This window comes from Salvelinus sp. IW2-2015, linkage group LG31, assembly GCF_002910315.2.
Source record: "Salvelinus sp. IW2-2015 linkage group LG31, ASM291031v2, whole genome shotgun sequence".
Lineage (NCBI taxonomy): Eukaryota > Metazoa > Chordata > Actinopteri > Salmoniformes > Salmonidae > Salvelinus > Salvelinus sp. IW2-2015.
In genome coordinates, this window is record NC_036870.1 from 21,198,932 (window position 1) to 21,221,066 (window position 22,135).

Below are 22,135 nucleotides of genomic sequence, written 5' to 3' on the forward strand. Positions count from 1 at the left end.
GTTGAGTTGTCAACTAACCTGAATTAAACCTGAAATCAACAAAACATGTCACCATGTCATTGGATTTAGGTAAAAAGTTGGGTGAAAAAAATACGAAATTCCCTTATGTTGATGACTTTAAAAAAAATCCAATCAGTTTTCCACTTTGATTAAACATCATCAGATTGCATTTTTGTTGTTGAAATGACGTGGAAACAACGTTGATTCAACCAGTTTTGCCCAGTGGGATTGTACTGTGCAGGACAAACAGAACAAGTGCAACTCAAAAATGTTTGATGGATTAGAGTGACCTACTGGTAGACATGGACAACTTTGCTATGTTATTAACACTATGCAGCTGAATCAGCATGAAGGATGGTAAAGTCATGAAGAAACAAGAGCTCTATCTCTCAGACTTCCCTGTCCGCAGTTAGAGAGAGAGAGAGGAGGGGGACATAAAGGAGAGAACGAGGGAGAGCGGAAAGAAGAAAGACAAAAAATAAGGCGAGAAGGAGAGGGGTGCACACTGGGTAGTAGCATACTCAACTGTCTGAAGCACAAACCATGCTACAGCTCACTGGTGAATGGAGAGAGAGAGAGAGACAGAACAAGAGCGAGCGAGCGAGCCGGGAGGTGGTAATAGCAAAGACAGTACAGTATTAAGATAGGCAGAAACTGCTTCTCCAATGGAAATTCCCGAAAACGCTTGTAGGCGATGTCATTGCGACGTTGGCTAGCTATGCTCATGCGCAGAAACACGTCATTGTGTGTCGCCTCACGCCGAACTGCGCACGTGCAGGACGTCAAATCAATATAAAGTTGTTTTTCACGAAAATGAAAACGTGTCAGTGTCACTTTAAGATCATGTTCAACGACATTGGCTCGAATATAGGTTGTGCCTTTAGATTTCGAGAAAATTAAGAACTAAGGAAGACATTTTCACTTCTCTCATTGACTTCTAAAAACCCAAACCCCTGCCTGGTCTGCTTGGTCTGTTCAGCACGCGTTCCCGGAAGTCTCGCGATGTTGTGGCTCTGGGTTTAGAAACTCTGTGGTAACAGTTTTTGAAATATGCCACTAGTCAACTTCCAATAGTTTTCAACTATGCCACTAGTCAACTTCCAATAGTTTTCAACTGTCAGCTTTAACAACAGTGAGAATAGGAGGAGTTAGGAGGGAGCAAAGAGAGTGAGTTACTCAACTTCTTCCCTGTTTTATCTCCCGGCGGTGTGGAAGAGCGCAGACGCAGACAGGTCGGGCCTGAGTAGTGTGGAGCTCCTGGGCGTTTTGATCAGATAGGGTGGAGTCCCAACGGGAGAAAGGAATGTAATACACAGACGAGCCGAGGAACACTAGTGGCAGTACCGCGGAAGGGATATACGGCCATACACAGCGGTTCAAGCAAAAAAGACAAGGTAGTCTACAGGTTGATGCCCACTTGAGGGTAAGAGACTGAATCATTATGTCCATAACAACTCTCTCTGAAACAGGTAAATCTATCCAGGTGATCTCTCCGTGCCTTCTATAAATTAGCCTATTGCAATAATCTCTATGTAACTCAGTGTATGTAGCCTTTACTATAACAAGAGAATGAAATAGCACTTTGAACCTTGAAGCAGTCAAATGTTACCAGTAGTTCTGTAGCCGACAGTATCTATCGCGATCACTGTTGGATTAGGCTTCTCTAGTAATAACTCTGCAATAACGTCTGGTTTCATTGAAAGCTGCCAACCAATAGAAACTCTGCAAGACTTGCTTGGCAGTTTCCAATTAATTTATATAAATTCACATACACACAAAGAAACTTCTACAGTAGCCCTCTATTATAGCCTATATATTACAGTAGCCCTCTATTATAGCCTATATATTGTTGTGCATAAACAGGACAATATGTTGTATGTCGTGTTATCTAATAATGTAGACTACATAGTTGGACTGTAAATTCTGTAAATTACCATACAGAAGGTGTTTGTGTGTGTATGCTGAGTACAGATGTTCTGCTTTGTATCTGACTGAGATTTTGGTCCATGTCAGATAATAGGCCTACTTTAGCCTTCCTGTATGTCAGCCTATTACTTTCTCTGTGTGTGTGTTTGTGTGCGTGTTTACTACTGCTTCGGCTTTTGCCCAGGGGGCCGACCTTTTAGGGTCCAGGTGGTAGTGTACAAGTTAACAAACAGATCACCGACCATTTCGAATCACATCGTACCTTCTCCGCTATGCAATCTGGGTTCCAAGCTGGCCATTGGTGCACCTTAGCCACGCTCAATGTCCTAAACGATATCATAACCGCCATCGATAAGAGACAATACTGTGCAGCTGTATTCATCGACCTGGCCAAGGCTTTCAACTCTGTCAATCACCACATTCTTATCGGCAGACTCAACAGCCTTGGTTTCTCTTATGACTGCCTCGCCTGGTTCACCAACTACTTCTCAGACAGAGTTCGGTGTGTCAAATCGGAGGGCCTGTTGTCGGGACCTCTGGCAGTCTCTATGGGGGTGCCACAGGGTTCAATCCTCGGGCCGACTCTTTTCTCTGTATACATCAATGATGTCGCTCTTGCTGCTGGTGATTCTCTGATCCACCTCTACGCAGACGACACCATTCTGTATACTTCCGGCCCTTCTTTGGACACTGTGTTAACCAACCTCCAGACGAGCTTCAATGCCCTACAACTCTCCTTCCGTGGCCTCCAACTGCTCTTAAATGCAAGTAAAACTAAATGCATGCTCTTCAACCGATCGCAGCCCACACCTGCCCGCCCGCCCATTCAGCATCACTACACTGGACTGTTCTGACTTAGAATATGTGGACAACTACAAATAACTAGGTGTCTGATTAGACTGTAAACTCTCCTTCCAGACTCACATTAAGCATCTCCAATCCAAAATTAAATCTAGAATCGGCTTCATATTTCGCAACAAAGCATCCTTCACTCATGCTGCCAAACATACCCTCGTAAAACTGAATATTCTACCGATCCTTGACTTCGGCAATGTAATTTACAAAATAGCCTCCAACACTCTACTCAGCAAATTGGATGCAGTCTATCACAGTGCCATCCGTTTTGTCACCAAAGCCCCACATACTACCCACCACTGCGACCTGTATGCTCTCGTTGGCTGGCCCTCTCTTCATATTCATCGCCAAACCCACTGGCTCCAGGTCATCTATAAGTCTTTGCTAGGTAAATCCCCGCCTTATCTCAGCTCACTGATCACCATAGCAGCACCCACCAGTAGCACGCGCTCCAGCAGGTATATTTCACTGGACACCCCCAAAGCCAATTCCTCGTTTGGCCGCCTTTCCTTACAGTTCTCTGCTGCCAATGACTGGAACGAACTGCAAAAATCACTGAAGCTGGAGACTCATATCTCCCTCACTAGCTTTAAGCACCAGCTGTCAGAGCAGCTCACAGATCACTGCACCTGTACATAGCCCATCTGTAAATAGCCCATCCAACTACCTCATCCTCATACTGTTATTTTTAAATATTTTTTGCTCCTTTGCACCCCAGTATCTCTACTTGCATACTCATCTTCTGCACATCTATCACTCCAGTGTTTAATTGCTATATTGTAATTATTTCGCCACTATGGTCTATTTATTGCCTTACCTCCCTTATCCTACCTCATTTGCACACACTGTATATAGACTTTTTCTATTGTATTATTGACTGTATGTTTGTTTATCCCATGTGTAACTCTGTGTTGTTGTTTGTGTCGCACTGCTTTGCTTTATCTTGGCCAGGTCACAGTTGTAAATGAGAACTTGTTCTCAACTAGCCTACCTGGTTAAATAAAGGTGGGGGGAGAAAAAAAAACTTGCCCCACAAGCATAGAGTTGCTGGTTCAAACCTCGCTTCAGCAGACTGCTCCCCCTCAGTCGCTACAATATATGTATCTGTAACTTATTTAGTCTGCTTTGGCCTCTGAATCATAACGTCTATACCATACAACATTATTAACTCTAGAATATGTACAACCTACACACTTGTAAACTTAATGACCAACCTTCACATCTAAGTTTTCAGTCTTCATATTACAAAATAGTGGATTTGCAGATTGGAATAGCACATTTGTTTGTGCATGTGTGTGTTCATGTTTTCCTGTTAGACCATTATGCTGTCAAGGCTGCACCCTTTGTTTGCATTGTCTTAATAAGGGTCAATGTCTATCCGTGTGTGTTCTCGTGCTTACGAGAATTCATTCTATCCCTTTGTGTACTTGTAGTATCTGACCTTGAGTCATTGTACTGTATGTGGTGCTGTTGTCTTTTCAGTCAGACACTGATGATATCCTGATGATACAGGACAGGTAGATGTACTTCTGGCTGCGTCTCAAATTACACTCTAATTCCCTATGAAGTGCACTACTTTTGGACAGAGCCCTATGTGAATTAGGATGGGAATAGGGTGTCATTTCAGATCTGCCCGTGTGAGTGCCAGTGATAATATAGAGAAGGACAGGTACCCCTCCCCCTTCTCTCTCTCTCGCCCTGTACTATTCTCACTGACCTATTTAAACGACTAACTGTAGAATCCACCTGAATTGGTATGCAGGATCAATCTGTGTGTTTGTTTAGTGAGGCGTGTTCAGGTGTGTGTGTGTGTGTGTGTGTGTGTGTGTGTGTGTGTGTGTGTGTGTGTGTGTAATTGTACAGGTTCCGTCTCCTCACGCTGTGTTCACCCCTTTCAAATATTTTTTCTACTAATTTGTCTTTTGACCAATCACATCAGATCTGATCTCATAGATCTCATAGCGGATCTGATTGGTCTACCTCTGTTTGCACAGGCAGCCCAATTCATATATTTTCTGCACCAATTGGTCTTTTAACCGATCACATCAGATATTTTCACGTCAGATCTTTTGCAGAGGTGATCTGATTCGTCAAAAGAACAATTAGTGCAGAAAATATCAGAATTGGGCTGCCTGTGTAAACACAGCCTCAGTTACTTATTCACGTGTTGAGACAGAGACAAATGTTCCCTCTGCCTCTCTTTAATTCCCTCTCTATCCCTCGCTCCCTATCATGCTCCTTCCCTCTATCTCCATCAATACTCCTCTGTTTTTCTTTCTCCTGCTTTATCTCCCTTGCCCCCTCTATCATTCCCTCTCCCTTCCCCTCTTGCTCTCTCTATTTTCCTCTGTCCCACTCTCTCCCGATGTTCACACAGGAATGCAGAGAATGACTGGTCGGAACGTTGAATGAACAAGCATGGGTTCGGCAACTCTGAGTCAGACAGTGATGATAGATATAACTATATAGCCTGGGGTGGAGGTTTGGTTCTTAAATCCTCCTGAAGTGGTTTATGGCTTCAAACCCATTCTGTTTGCTGCCTTTAAAACAGTCCTGCCCTTTTCTGAGAAACACATAACAAACACACGCGCGCATGCACACGCAGACACACACAGTTCCTGTCATTAATCCTGTGTCACCACTTGAGGTAAAAAGTTGTTGTTGCCACAACAAACCAAACAAATAGATGTTCCGTGTGTGAATGTGTCTTGTTAGACAGGTACATCAGACACTGTCAGCACTGGATGTTGTCATTCATCTGTCTGTAAACCAATCAGTGTGCCCCTTGTTCCCTTGCAGTCAGTAAAACAGCATGTGATTGGCTTAACCCAATCTCAACCCAATGAGCACACACGTACGCACAAACACACACACACGCACAGCTTGTGGAAGATATCTCAGGTGTACAGTGTTTGTTGTGTAATTTCGACCTGCCTTCAGGTCAGGGTGAGTAACCCCACCTGTACAGTTACGCTCTCACTCTGACCTAACAACTTACCTCAGAGGATAGGTTAGTGCAGGTCTTAACCAAATATAACAAAGACATCCTGTGATTTGAGAGTAGGACTATTTAATGCCTTGAGGTAATGTTATCCTTGGAGCACAGACTCATGCAGGCTAGGCCTGTGGGTAGCGTTAGCCAACAGACAGTCACTGTGCAGGATGTAGCATGTTAGCTGTAGGCTAGCAGTCTTGACTAGCAGGCTGCAGGTGAGTCACAGTGTTGCTGCTGAGTAAACTACAGCCAGTCTTTGATCCAGTGGGCAGGGCTATAACGTAACTGGTTACTATGGTTACCTATAGCTCTAGGTGTGTGTGGAAGTTTACAAAACACATGCACACTCATCAGACAGCTAATCACCACACTATAGGCTACAAAACAACCCATCCACTCACACACCCACCCGGATGCACACCCACATTTTAATAGACGCTCTTATCCAGAGCGACTTACACCCACCCACTCGCATCTTCTTTGGAGGACAAAGGTTTTTTGTTACATAAACATTTTACACACATTTTACATACAGTACCAGTCAAAAGTTTGGACACACCTACTCATTCAAGGGTTTTTTTTTTTTTTTTTTACTATTTTCTACATTGTAGAATAATAGTGACGACATCTAAACTATGAAATAACACATATGGAATCATGTAGTAACCAAAAAAGTGTTCAACAAATCCAAATATATTTTAGATGTTAGATTATTCAAATAGCCTCCCGTTGCCTTGATGACAGCTTTGCACACTCTTGGCATTCTCTCAACCAGCTTCATGAGGAATGCTTTTCCAATAGTCTTGAAGGAGTTTCCACATATGCTGAGCACTTGTTGGCTGCTTTTCCTTCACTCTGGGTCCGACTCGTCTTAAAACATCTCAATTGGGTTGAGGTCAGGTGATTGTTGAGGCCAGGTCATCTGATGCAGCACTCCATCACTCTCCTTCTTGGTCAAATAGCCCTTACACAGCCTGGAGGTGTGTTTTGGGTCATTGTCCTATTGAAAAACAAATGATAGTCCCACTAAGTGCAAACCAGATGGGATGGCGTATCGCTGCAGAATGCTGTGGTAGCGATGCTGGTTAAGTGTGCCTTTAATTCTAAATAAATCACAGACAAAAATACATATTTCCACCGGTCTAATGTCAATTTCTCTTGTTTCTTGGCACAAGCAAGTCTCTTCTTATTATTGGTGTCCATTAGTAGTGGTTTCTTTGCAGGTCAGGGCGTTGTGATGGCCACTCCAATACCTTGACTTTTTGTCCTTAAGCCATTTTGCCACAACTTTGGAAGTATGCTTGGGGTCATTGTCTATTTGGAAGACCCATTTGCGACCAAACTTTAACTTTCTGACTGATGTCTTGAGATGTTGCTTCAATATATCCACATAATTTTTCTTCCTCATGATCGCATCTATTTTGTGAAGGGCACCAGTCCCTCCATCAGCAAAGCACCCCCACAACATGATGCTGCCACCCCCGTGCTTCAAGGTTGGGATGGTGTTCTTCAGCTTGCAAGCCTCCCCCTTTTTCCTCCAAACATAACGATGGTCATTATGACCAAACAGTTCTATTTTTTTCAGCAGACCAGAGGACATTTCTCCAAAAAGTACGATCTTTGTCCCCATGTGCAGTTGCAAACCGTAGTCTGTCTTTTTTATGGCGGTTTTGGAGCAGTGGCTTCTTCCGTGGCTGAGAGGCCTTTTAGGTTATGTCGATATAGGACTCGTTTTACTGTGGATATAGATACTTTTGCACCAGTTTCTCCAGCATCTTCACAAGGTCCTTTGCTGTTGTTCTGGGATTGATTTGCACTTTTCGCACCAAAGTACATTCATGTCTAGGAGACGGAACATGTCTCCTTCCTGAGCAGTATGACAGCTGCGTGGTCCCATGGTGTTTATACTTGCGTACTGTTTTTTGTACAGATGAATGTGGTATCTTCAGGTGTTTTGAAATTGCTCCCAAGGATGAACCAGACTTGTGGAGGTCTACAATAAAAAAAATTAGGTCTTGGCTGATTTCTTTTGATTTTTCCATGATGTCAAGCAAAGAGGCACTGAGTTTGAAGGTAGGCCTTGAAATACATCCACAGGTACACCTCCAATTGACTCAGGCTAATTGACATCATTTATCAGAAGCTTCTAAAGCCATGACATAATTTTCTGGAATTTCCCAAGCTGTTTAAAGGCACAGTCAACTTAGTGTATGTAAACTTCTGACCCACTGTAATTGTGATACAGTGAGTTATAAGTGAAATAATCTGTCTGTAAACAATTGTTTGAAAAATGACTTGTGTCATGCACAAAGTAGATGTCCTAACCAACTTGCCAAAACTATAGTTTTTTAACAAGAAATTTGTGGAGTGGTTGAAAAATTAGTTTTAATGACTCCAACCTAAGTGTATGTAAACTTCCGACTTCAACTGTATTTATATATTTAATATACATACACTATATATACAAAAGTATGTGGACCCTTTTAAATTAGTGGATTCAGCTATTTCAGCCACGCCCGTTGCTGACAGGTGTATATAATCGATCAAACTGCCATGCAATCTCCATAGACAAACATTGGCAGTAGAATGGCCTTACTGAAGTGTTCAGTGACTTTCAACGTAACACCGTCATAGGATGCCACCTTTCCAACAAGTCAGTTCTGACTAGCTTGAGCTGCCCCGGTCAAATGTAAGTGATGTTATTGTGAAATGGAAACGTCTAGGAGCAACAACGGCTCAGCCACAAAGTGGTATGCCGCACAAGCTTTTAGAACGGGACCGGCGAGTGCTGAAGAACGTAGCGTGTAAAAATCGTCTGTCCTGGGTTGTAACACTCACTACCTAGTTCCAAACTGGCTCTGGAAGGAATGTCAGCACAAGAACTGTTCATCGGGAGCGTCACGAAATGTGTTTCCATGGCCAAGCAGCTGCACACAAGCCTAAGATCACTATGCGCAATGCCAACTGTCGGCTGAAGTGGTGTAAGGCTTGCCACCATTGGAATCTGGAGCAGTGGAAAGGCATTATGTGGAGTGATGAATCACGCTTCACCATCTGGCAGTCCGAAGGACAAATCTGGGTTTGGCGGATGCCAGGAAAACGCTATTTGCCAACTGTAAAGTTTGGTGGAGGGGGAATAATGGTCTGGGGCTGTTATTCATGGTTCGGGCTAGGCCCCTTAGTTCCAGTGAAGGGAAATCTTAACACTACAGCATACAATGCCATTCTAGATGATTCTGTGCTTCCAACTTTGTGGCAACAGTTTTGGTAAGGCCCTTTCCTATTTCAACATGACAATGCCCTCGTGCACAAAGCGAGGTCCATAAAGAAATGTTTTTTGAAGAACTTGACTGGCCTGCACAGAGCTGACCTCAACCCCATCAAACACTTTTGGGATGAATTTGAACATCGACTGTGAGCCAGGCCTAATCACCCAACATCAGTGCCTGACTTCACTAATGCTCTTGTGGCTGAATGGAAGCAAGTCCCTACAGGAATGTTCCAACATCTAGTGGAAAGCCTTCCCAGAAGTATAGAGTTGTTACAGCAACAAAGGGGGGACCAACTTCATATTATTGCCCTTGATTTTGGAATGAGATGTGCGACGAGCAGGTGTCCACATACTTTTGGTCATGTAGTGTATATACAGTATATACACACACAACCTTTTGGATAGTTAGTACTTGGACATCTATATATTGTTTTCAATAATATCTATTACCGATAATAAGCATTTTAAACCCAGCCCTCTGCTTCCCTCAGCCCATCCCACCTATCTCTGTAGACCACCCCCTTTTGATTTCCACGCACCATATATTTTTCAACTGTGCTTTCTCACATGAACTTTGAACTTCTCTAGTTGCATAGTATCCACAGATTGTACGTTAAAGATAAATATTTTTCCTAAGAGTATTATTATAATGTTGATTGACTATGGCTTTCCAAATCACCCAACACTGCTATTTGTAGGGTTAACACACATTCATCATACCCACATATTTTACACTCTTATCCAGAGCAACTTACAGTAGTGAGTTCACACATTTTTTGTATTGGTTCCCCGTGGAAATCGAAAACACAACCCTGGCGTTGCAAGCGCCATGTTCTACCAATTGAGCAACAGGCTGCAGGTTTTCATGGTGATGTGAGCAAACAGGTAAAAACACTTCCTGTCTAGTTGACATGTTCAGAATCATGTTCAGAGCATGCCCAGTAAATGCCACCCTATATAGTGTGCAGTGTAAGGAATATGGTGTAAATTCAGATATTCCCAGTCTTCATATAGCATGTAGTGTGCCAGCATGTGGAACACTCGTAGCAGTGTTTTCAGTTGGTTGATGTGAGCAAATAAAGTTATTCTGACATGCAATTGCACTGTAATATGTAACAGCACATGTATTTACCCCAGACAAGGACACAGTAATATGTAACAGCACATGTATTTACCCCAGACGGCACTGTAATATGTAACAGCACATGTATTTACCCCAGACAGGCACAGTAATATGTAACAGCACATGTATTTACCCAGACAGGCACTGTAATATGTAACAGCACATGTATTACCCAGAACAGGCACTGTAATATGTAACAGCACATGTATTTACCCCAGACAGGCACTGTAATATGTAACAGCACATGTATTTACCCCAGACAGGCACTGTAATATGTAACAGCACATGTATTTACCCCAGACAGGCATGTAATATGTAACAGCACATGTATTTACCCCAGACAGGCACTGTAATATGTAACAGCACATGTATTTACCCCAGACAGGCACTGTAATATGTAACACACATGTATTTACCCCAGACAGGCACTGTAATATGTAACAGCACATGTATTACCCCAGACAGGCACTGTAAATATGTAACAGCACAATGTATTTACCCCAACAGGCACTGTAATATGTAACAGCACATGTATTTACCTCAGACAGGCACAGTAATATGTAACAGAACATGTATTTACCCCAGACAGACAGGCCTGTAATATGTAACAGCACATGTATTTCCCCAGACAGGCACTGTAATATGTAACAGCACATGTATTTACCCCAGACAGGCACTGTAATATGTAACAGCACATGTATTTACCCCAGACAGGCACTGTAATATGTAACAGCACATGTATTTACCCAGACAGGCACTGTAATATGTAACAGCACTGTATTTACCCAGCGGGCACTGTAATATGTAACAGCACATGTATTTACCCCAACAGGCACTGTAATATGTAACAGCACATGTATTTACCTCAGACAGGCACTGTAATATGTAACAGCACATGTATTTACCCCAGACGGGGCACTGTAATATGTAACAGCACATGTATTACCCCAGACGGGCACTGTAATATGTAACAGCACATGTATTTACCCCAGACGGGCACTGTAATATGTAACAGCACATGTATTTACCCCAGACGGGCACTGTAATATGTAACAGCACATGTATTTACCCCAGACAGGCACTGTAATATGTAACAGCACATGTATTTACCTCAGACAGGCACTGTAATATGTAACAGCACATGTATTTACCCCAGACAGGCACTGTAATATGTAACAGCACATGTATTTACCCCAGACAGGCACTGTAATATGTAACAGCACATGTATTTACCCCAGACAGGCACAGTAATATGTAACAGCACATGTATTTACCCAGACAGGCACAGTAATATGTAACAGCACATGTATTTACCCCAGACAGGCACAGTAATATGTAACAGCACATGTATTTACCCCAGACAGGCACTGTAATATGTAACAGCACATGTATTTACCCCAGACGGGCACTGTAATATGTAACAGCACATGTATTTACCCCAGACAGGCACTGTAATATGTAACAGCACATGTATTTACCCCAGACGGGCACTGTAATATGTAACAGCACATGTATTTACCCCAGACAGGCACTGTAATATGTAACAGCACATGTATTTACCCCAGACAGGCACTGTAATATGTAACAGCACATGTATTTACCCCAGACAGGCACTGTAATATGTAACAGCACATGTATTACCCCAGACAGGCACTGTAATATGTAACAGCACATGTATTACCCCAGACAGGCACTGTAATATGTAACAGCACATGTATTTACCCCAGACAGGCACTGTAATATGTAACAGCCAAGTATTTACCCAGACAGGCACTGTAATATGTAACAGCACATGTATTTACCCCAGACGGCACTGTAATATGTAACAGCACATGTATTTACCCCAGACAGGCACTGTAATATGTAACAGCAATGTATTTACCCCAGACAGGCACTGTAATATGTAACAGCACATGTATTTACCCCAGACAGGCACTGTAAAATGTAACAGCACATGTATTACCCCAGACAGGCACTGTAATATGTAACAGCACATGTATTATACCCCAGACAGGCACTGTAATATGTAAGCACAGTATTTACCCAGACGGGAACTGTAATATGTAACAGCACATGTATTTACCCACAGACAGGCACAGTAATATGTAACAGCACATGTATTCCCCAGACGGCACTGTAATATGTAACAGCACATGTATTTACCCCACGACGGCACTGTAATATGTAACAGCAATGTATTTACCCCAGACGGGCACTGTAATATGTAACAGCACATGTATTTACCCCAGACGGGCACAGTAATATGTAACAGCACATGTATTTACCCCAGACGGGCACTGTAATATGTAACAGCACATGTATTTACCCCAGACGGGCACAGTAATATGTAACAGCACATGTATTTACCCCAGACAGGCACTGTAATATGTAACAGCACATGTATTACCCAGACAGGCACAGTAATATGTAACAGCACATGTATTTACCCAGACGGCACGTAATATGTAACAGCACATGTATTTACCCCAGACAGGCACTGTAATATGTAACAGCACATGTATTTACCCCAGACAGGCACTGTAATATGTAACAGCACATGTATTTACCAGACAGGCACAGTAATATGTAACAGCACATGTATTTACCCCAGACAGGCACTGTAATATGTAACAGCACATGTATTTACCCAAGACAGGCACTGTAATATGTAACAGCACATGTATTTACCCCAGACAGGCACTGTAATATGTAACAGCACATGTATTTACCCCAGACAGGCACTGTAATATGTAACAGCACATGTATTTCCCCAGAGGCACTGTAATATGTACAGCACATGTATTTACCCAGACAGCACTGTAATATGTAACAGCACATGTATTTACCCCAGACAGGCACAGTAATATGTAACAGTACATGTATTTACCCCAGACAGGCACTGTAAAAAAAAAAAAACATTTAGTTGATTCAACAAATTATTATTAGTAACTGGTTCCACAGCCTTTTTTAGTTTACTTAACTTTCGGTCAAGTGTTAATTGAACTTTCTAGTTGGCCCAAACTTGAGAGAACTTAGGTTAGGGACACCCACAATTCAAGTAGCGCTTTGAACATACAATGTTTTCTGCCATACGAAAACGGGCTCAAATTAAGATCCTACATCTGTACCTACAGCCTGACACACCTGTAAGACATGTTTACTCAACACAACTATGGATGAACCTGTCTACACAGATCTCTCTCTCTCTCTCTCTCTCTCTCCCTCTCTCTCTCTTTCCTTCTTTCTCTCTTAATCTCTCTCTGTATCTCTTTCTGTCTGTCTCTTTTTAATCCCGACCTGATTTAATATTCGATGAATCATCTGTATCATAATGGCACTGGCATTGCCATGCTAAATATGAGTATTTACTGTCATATTAATAACTAAATCCTGTTGTTTGTAATTTCTGTTCAATCTTGTGCAGATGTGTTACAGTAAACAGGTGTGTGTTTGTTAATGTAAAGTATGTACTCGTTACACCAGTTGTCAATGACTCAACAACAATACCTTAATTATGTAGATCGTCTTGATCTAGTCAGCATGTCTACCTGATTGCACTGTCACTAAGAGCTCTTCTCTCTCTCTCTCTCTCTCTCTCTCTCTCTCTCTCTCTCTCTCTCTCTCTCTCTCTTCTCTCTCTCTCTCTCTCTCTCTCTTCTCGCTTCTCTCTCTCTCTTTGCCCTCACTCTATCCTATACGCATTTCTCTCTTTTATAATTTCTCTCTCGCCCTCTATCTCTTTCTCTCGCCTCTCTCTCTCGCCTCTCTCTCTCTCTCTCTCTCTCGCCCTCTCTCTCTCGCCCTCTTTCGTATTTCGTATCGGCCTAATTCTGCTCTGCATGCATTATTTGGTGTTTTACGTTGTACCCAGAGGATATTTTTGCAGTAATCTGCATGCAGTCTCAATTTGGTGTTTGTCCAATTTTGTGAATTCTTGGTCGGTGAGCGGACCCCAGACCTCAACACTATCAAGGGCAATGGGGTCTATAACTGATTCAAGTATTTTAGCCAGATCCTAATTGGTATGTCAAATTTTATTTCCTTTTGATAGCATAGAAGGCCCTTCTTCCTAGTCTCTCAGCTCATTCAGAGCTTTGTGGAAGTTACCTGTGGCACTGATGTTTAGGCCGAGCTATGTATAGTTTTTTGTGTGCTATAAGGCAACGGTATCTAGATGGAATTTCTATTTGTGGTCCTGGCGACTGGACGTTTTTTGGAACACCATTGTTTTGGTCTTACTGAGATTTACTGTCAGGGCCCAGGTCTGACAGAATCTGTGCAGAAGATCTAAGTGCTGCTGTAGGCCCTCCTTGGTTGGTGACAGAAGCACCAGATCATCAGTCAACAGTAGACTTCAGATTCTTGACTTCAGATTCTAGTAGGGTGAGGCCAAGTGCTGCAGATTGTTCTAGTGCCCTCGCAAATTCATTGAATATAACAGTTGAAGTCGAAGTTAACATACACCGTAGCCAAATACATTTAAACTCAGTTTTTCACAATTCCTGACATTTAATCCTAGTAAAAATTCCCTGTCTTAGGTCAGTTAGGATCACCACTTTATTTTAAGAATGTGAATGTCAGAAAATAGTAGAGAGAATGATTTATTTCAGCTTTTATTTCTTTCATCACATTCCCAGTGGTCAGAAGTTTACATACACTCAATTAGTATTTGGTAGCATTGCCTTTAAATTGTTTAACTTGGGTCAAATGTTTTGGGTAGCCTTCCACAAGCTTCCCACAATAAGTTGGTGAATTTTGGCCCATTCCTCCTGACAGAGCTGAGTAACTTAGTCGGGTTTATAGCCTCCTTGCTCACACACGCTTTTTCAGTTCTGCCCACACATTTCTATGGATTGAGGTCAGGGCTTTTTGATGGCCACTCCAATACCTTGACTTTGTTGTCCTTAAGCCATTTTGCAGCAACTTTGGAAGTATGCTTGGGGTCATTGTCCATTTGGAAGACCCATTTGCGACCAAGCTTTAACTTCCTGACTGATGTCTTGAGATGTTGCTTCATATATGCACACAATTTTCCTTTCCTCATGATGCCATCTATTTTGTGAAGTGCACCAGTCCCTCCTGCAGCAAAGCACCCCCACAACATGATGCTGCCACCCCCGTGCTTCACGGTTGGGATGGTGTTCTTTAGCTTGCAAGCTTCCCCTTTTTACTTCAAACATAACGATGGTCATTATGGCCAAAAAGTTATATCTTTTTTTCATCAGACCAGAGGCATTTCTCCAAAAAGTAAGATCTTTGTCCCCATGTGCAGTTGCAAACCGTAGTCTGTCTTTTTTTATGGTGGTTTTGGAGCAGTGGCTTCTTCCTTGCTGAGAGCCTTTCAGGTTATGTTGATATAGGACTCGTTTTACTGTGGATATAGATACTTTTGTACCTGTTTCCTCCAGCATCTTCACAAGGTCCTTTGATGTTGTTCTGGGATTATTTGCATTTTTCGCACAAAGTACATTCATCTCTAGGAGACAGAACGCATCTCCTTCCTGAGCGATATGACGGCTGCGTGGTCCCATGGTGTTATACTTGCATACTATTGTTTGTACAGATGAACGTGGTACCTTCAGGCATTTGGAAATTGCTCCCAAGGATGAACCAGGCTTGTGGAGGTCTGCACACTTTTTCCTGGGCTCTTGGCTGATTCTTTTTGATTTTCCCATGATGTCAAGCAAAGAGGCTCTGATTTTGAAAGGTAGGCCTTGAAATACATCCACAGGTACACTTCCAATTGACTCATATGATGTCAATTAGCCTATCAGAAGCTTCTAAAGCCATGACATAATTTTCTGGAATTGTCTATGCTATTTAAAGGCACAGTCAACTTAGTGTATGTAAACTTCTGACCCACTGGAATTGTGATACACTGAATTATTAGTGAAATAATCTGTCTGTAAACAATTGTTTGAAAAATTACTTGTGTCATGCACAAAGTAGATGTCCTAACCAACTTGCCAAAACTATAGTTTGTTAACAAGAATTTTGTGGAGTGGTTGAATAACTATTTTTAATGACTCCAACCTAAGTGTATGTAAACTTCCGAATTGAACTGCATGTTGAAAAGGGTGGGGGCTAAATCTGCATCCCTGTCTCACCCCACGGCCCTTTGGAAATAAATGTGTGTTTTCTTGCCAATTTGAACCACACACTTGTTGTTTGTGTACATGGATTTTATAATGTTGTGTGTTTTTCCCCCAACACCACTTTCCATCAATTTGTATAGCAGACCCTCATGCCAAATTGAGTCAAAGGCTTTTTTGAAATCAACAAAGCATGAGAAGACTTTGCCTTTGTTTTGGTTTGTTTGTTTGTTTGTCAATTAGGGTTTGCAGGGTTTGCAGGGTGGTCTGTCATACGGTCATTTGGTAAAAAGCCAATTTAACATTTGCTCAGTACATTGTTGTCACTGAGGAAATGTACGAGTCTACTGTTGATGATAATGAAGAGGATTTCCCCAAGGTTGCTGTTGATGATAATGAAGAGGATTTCCCCAAGGTTGCTGTTGATGATAATGAAGAGGATTTCCCCAAGGTTGCTGTTGATGCGTAGTTATTGGGGTCAAGTTTGTCTCCACTTTTGTAGATTGGGGTGATCAGTTCTTGGTTCCAAATATTGAGGTTAGATGCCAGAGCTAAGGATGATGTTAAAGAGTTTAAGTATAGCCAATTGGAGTTTGTTGTCTGTATATTTTATCATTTCATTGAGGATACCATCAATCAACACCACAGGTGTTTTTGGGTTGGAGGGTTTGTATTTTGTCCTGTAGTTCATTCAATATAATTGGAGAATCCAGTGGGTTCTGGTAGTCTTTAATAGTTGATTCTAAGATTTGTATTTGATCATGTATATGTTTTTACTGTTTGTTTTTTGTTATAGGACCAAAACAATTGGAGAAATGGTTTACTCATACATCTCCATTTTGGCTAGATAACTCTTCATGTTGTTTTTTTGTTTAGTGTTTTCCAATTTTCCCAGAAGTGGTGAGAGTCTATGGATTCTCATTTACATTGAGCTGATTTCTGATTGCTGTTCCTTCTTTTTCCGTAGTGTATTTCTGTATTGTTTTTGTGATTCACCATAGTGAAGGCGTAGACTCAGGTTTTCTGGGTCTCATGTTTTGGTTGGATAGGTTCTCAATTTCTTTCTTAGGTTTTTGCATTCTCATCAAACCATTGTCATTGTTGTTCATTTCTTCTGTGTTCTGTTTGAAATTATTAGATTTGATAGGGAAGCTGAGAGGTCAAATATACTGTTTAGGTTTTCTACTGCCACATTCTAACCAGGAAGTTGTCAAAAGGGATTGAATTTGTTGTTTCCATAGTTTTTTGTTAGGTTTCCACACTACATTCCTTGCATCTATAGCATTTTTTTATATTATTCAGTTCCTTTGGCTTTGGATGCCTCATGATGAGTATTGCTCTGTTCAAGTAGACTGTGATTTTGCTGTGATCTGATAGGGGTGTCAGTGGGTTGACTGTGAACGCTCTGAGAGACTCTGGGTTGAGGTCAGTGATAAAAAAGAGATGAGCTATAGGTGTACCTACCATAGGAGTCCCCTCGAAGCCTACCATTGACTATGTACATACCCAGCGTGCGACAGAGCTGCAGGAGTTGTGACATGTTTTTGTTGGTTATGTTGTAGTTGTGCCTAGGTGGGCATATGGGGGAATGCTCTCGCCCTCTCTCTCTATCTCGCCCTGTGTCTCTCTCGCCCTATCTCTATCCAACGACCCATTGCTCTCTTTATAATCTATGTCTCTCTACCTGCCCCTCTCTGGGTACAGCATGGGTTTTGTGTGGTGCTTTTTGATAGAGAGTGTTATCATAGAGTTTTTCCCAGAGGTGCAGCCATTGACACTTCCGGGAACTCGTCGTGAAGCAGACTCAACAGACCAGACCGGAGTTTGGCAGGTCAATGGGAGAAGTGAAAAATGTGTCCGTAGTTGTTAATTTTGTCGAATTCTAATGGCAGTAGATTGGAGCCAATGTCTTAAGTAACTAAACCAGTCATTACTACAACATCATGAAAGTGACAAACTGGCATGTACATTTTTTTTCTCCAAAACAACAGAGTGCCTTTCATTTGACAGCTTGCTCATGCGCAGTTCAGCGCAACTTGACCATTTGACCTAATGATGTGTTTCTGCACATTCTAGCCAATGTCACCATGACATCACCTACAAGTGTGATCAGGGATTTCTATTGGAGAAGCAGTTTTTGCATATCTTCATACTGTACTATCTTTGGTGTTATGTTGGTATAGTAAGGGTGTTTGCTCTGCCACATGAATACACAACATCTTTGTTTATGGTACTCTATCACTATAAGAGGAACCTTACTAAATCAAGTAAAAAATGATGGAAGCTACAATCTATCTGCAATAAAAAAAAAATAATAATGTATACATATTTTTTCTCCTAAAGGTTTGAGTCCCTTCCTCCTAACCCTTGACCCCTAACCCCGACCCCATCATGGCCCACCGGTCCCAGAGTTCGGACATCGGGGACAACCCCCTGGACCCTAACTTCCTGCCCCCCCACTACAGAGAAGAATACCGTCTCGCCATTGATGCTCTGGTGGAGACAGACCTACAGGTACAGAAGGAATGTGTGTGTATATGTGTGTGTGGCGTGCGTGCGTGCGTGCGTGTGTGTGTGTGATAACTCAGTGTGTTTACTCTCTCTCCAGGGCTACTATGAATTTCTTCAGACAGCAGATGTGGTCAACTTTCTCTGTCAACCGGAAATCGAACACATCAAGACCACGATCCAGACACCCAACCAGGCCCCGACCTCGAACGTACCAGAGCTGCCCTATCATGAGGTAGCGTTAATAATGATAATGATATTATTGAAGTGAGAAGATAAGTATTTATGACAGTCTGAGCTACATGAAGGCATCATAGTAAAAATGTGTGTTTTCAGGTGACAGGAGTCGTCTGCAAATGATTGATTGATTGATTAATTATTTAATGTCACTAAAATACAGGTGGAGACATTGTATACTATTGTATATATACTCTACCAGTCAAAAGTTTTAGAACACTTACTCATTCAAGGGTTTTTCTTTATTTTTACTATTTTCTACATAATAGTGAAGACATCAAAACTATGAAATTACACATATGGAATCATCTAGTAACCAAAAAAGTGTTAAACAAATCAAAATAAATGTTATATTTGAGATTCTTCAAATAGCCACTGTTTGCCTAGGTGACAGCTTTGCACACTCTTGGCATTCTCTCAACCAGCTTCATAAGGTAGTAGGGTTGCAAAGGGTCGGAAACTTTCCGGTAAATTTCGGGAATTAATCCGGACATTTTCCATTGGAAGTTAAGCCCTGGAATTTGGGGAATTTTGCTTAAATTCGTCAAAAAAGTTAGCTTATAAGAGTGAACTTTTTTTGTGGGATACACATAAGGCAATTCTAGGTCTTGTGGCATATTTTGGTTAAACTATCCCCAATTCAATGAAATTTCAACCCTCTGCATGCACAGTGCATTCTTCCATCACATGTACAGCTGATTCTCAAGATCTTGCACACTAATGAGATGCTATTGAGCCCACACTACTACACTGTCTGAGCCAAGGACTATCAATCAATCAATCAATTTTATTTTATATAGCCCTTCGTACATCAGCTAATATCTCGAAGTGCTGTACAGACACCCAGCCTAAAACCCCAAACAGCTAGTAATGCAGGTGTAGAAGCACGGTGGCTAGGAAAAACTCCCTAGAAAGGCCAAAACCTAGGAAGAAACCTAGAGAGGAGAGAGAGATAAGTGGATGGCTGAAACTTTCTACTTTTAAACTCGGACAAAACGAGATGCTTGTTCTAGGTCCAAGAAACAAAGAGATCTTCTGTTAAATCTGACAATTCATCTTGATGGTTGTAAAGTCGTCTCAAATAAAACTGTGAAGGACCTCGGCGTTACTCTTGACCCTGATCTCTCTTTTGACGAACATATCAAGACTGTTTCAAGGACAGCTTTTTTCCATCTACGTAACATTGCTAAAATCAGAAATTTTCTGTCCAAAAATGATGCAGAAAAATTAATCCATGCATTTGTTACTTCTAGGTTAGACTACTGCAATGCTCTACTTTCCGGCTACCCGGATAAAGCACTGAATAAACTTCAGTTAGTGCTAAATACGGCTGCTAGAATCCTGACTAGAACCAAGAAATTTGATCATATTACTCCAGTGCTAGCTTCCCTACACTGGCTTCCTGTTAAGGAAGGGCTGATTTCAAAGTTTTACTGTTAACCTATAAAGCGTTACATGGGCTTGCTCACCTATCTTTCCGAGTTGGTCCTGCCGTACATACCAATACGTACGCTACGGTCACAAGACGCAGGCCTCCAATTGTCCCTAGAATTCTAAGCAAACAGCGGGAGGCAGGGCTTCTCCTATAGATCTCCATTTTTATGGAACAGTCTGCCTACCCATGTGAGAGACGCAGACTCGGTCTCAACCTTAAGTCTTTACTGAAGACTTATCTCTTCAGTAGGTCATATTGATTGAGTGTAGCCTGGCCCAGGAGTGTGAAGGTGAACGGAAGGCTCTGGAGCAACGAACCGCCCTTGCGGTCTCTGCCAGGCCGGTTCCCCTCTCTCCACTGGGATTCTCTGCCTCTAACCTGTTACAGGGGCTGAGTCACTGGCTTGCTGGTGCTCTTTCATGCCGTCCTAGGAGGGGTGCGTCACTTGAGTGGGTTGAGTTACTGACGTGATCTTCCTTCTGGGTTGGCGCCCCCCTTGGTTTGTGCTGTGGTGGAGACCTTTGTGGGCTATACTCGGCCTTGTCTCAGGATTGTAAGTTGGTGGTTGAGGATTACCCTCTAGTGGTGCGGGGGCTGTGTTTGGCAAAGTGGGTGGGGTTATATCCTTCCTATTTGGCCCTGTCCGGGGGTTTCTTCGGATGGGCCACGTGTCTCCTGACCGCTCCTGTCTCAGCCTCCAGTATTTATGCTGCAGTAGTTTGTGTCGGGGGGCTAGGTCAGTTGGTTACCTGGAGTACTTCTCCTGTCTTATCCAGTGTCCTGTGTGAATTTTAAGTATGCTCTCTCTAATTCTCTCGTTCTCTCTTTCTCTCTGAGAACCTGAGCCCTAGGACCATACGTCAGGACTACCGGGCATGATGACACCTTGCTGTCCCCAGTCCGCTGGCTTGCTGCTATTCCAGTTTCAACTGTTTCTGCCTGTGGTTACGGAACCCCTACCTGTCCCAGACCTGCTGTTTCAACTCTTAATGATCGCTATGAAAAGCCACTGAGATTTATTCCTGATTATTATTTGACCATGCTTGTCATTTATAACATTTTGAAAATCTTGGCTCTCTCTAATTTTCTCCTTCTCTCTTTCTTTCTCTCGGAGGCCTGAGCCCTAGGACCATACGTCGGGACTACGGCCGTGGTGACTCCTTGCTGTCCCCAGCCCGCCTGGCCTTGCTGCTATTCCAGTTTCAACTGTTCTGCCTGCGGTTATGGAACCCCTACCTGTCCCAGACCTGCTGTTTTCAACTCTTAATGATCGGCTATGAAAAGCCAACTGAGATTTATTCCTGATTATTATTTGACATGCTTGTCATTTATGGAAATTTTGAAAATCTTGGCTCTCTCTAATTTTCTCCTTCTCTCTTTTCTTTCTCTCGGAGGACCTGGGCCTAGACCATGCGTCGGACTGCCGCCCGTGGTGACTCCTTGCTGTCCCCAGTCCGCCTGCCTTGCTGCTATTCCAGTTTCAGCTGTTCTGCCTGCGGTTATGGAACCGCCACCTGTCCAGACCTGTTGTTTTTCAACTCTTGATGATCGGCTATGAAAGCCAACTGAAAATTATTCATGATTATTATTTGACCATGCTTGTCACTTATGAACATTTTTGAACATCTTGGCATAGTTCTGTTATAATCTCCACCGGCACAGCCAGAAAGGACTGGCCACCCTCAAGCCGGTT

At 42.4% G+C, this 22,135-nt stretch overlaps 1 protein-coding gene across 1 annotated transcript in view; it reads left to right on the forward strand.

The window, feature by feature from the left end:
• The first annotated feature begins 1,151 nt into the window (after positions 1-1,151).
• The window catches only part of fam83hb (family with sequence similarity 83 member Hb), a 38,799-nt gene continuing 17,815 nt past the window's right edge, over positions 1,152-22,135 (forward strand). The window contains exons 1-3 of the mRNA XM_023976318.2: positions 1,152-1,423; positions 18,606-18,776; positions 18,871-19,005. Of these exons, the coding sequence (XP_023832086.1) occupies positions 18,654-18,776; positions 18,871-19,005 (258 nt within the window). The 5' untranslated portion in view covers positions 1,152-1,423; positions 18,606-18,653. The remainder of the gene's footprint in view (positions 1,424-18,605; positions 18,777-18,870; positions 19,006-22,135) is intronic.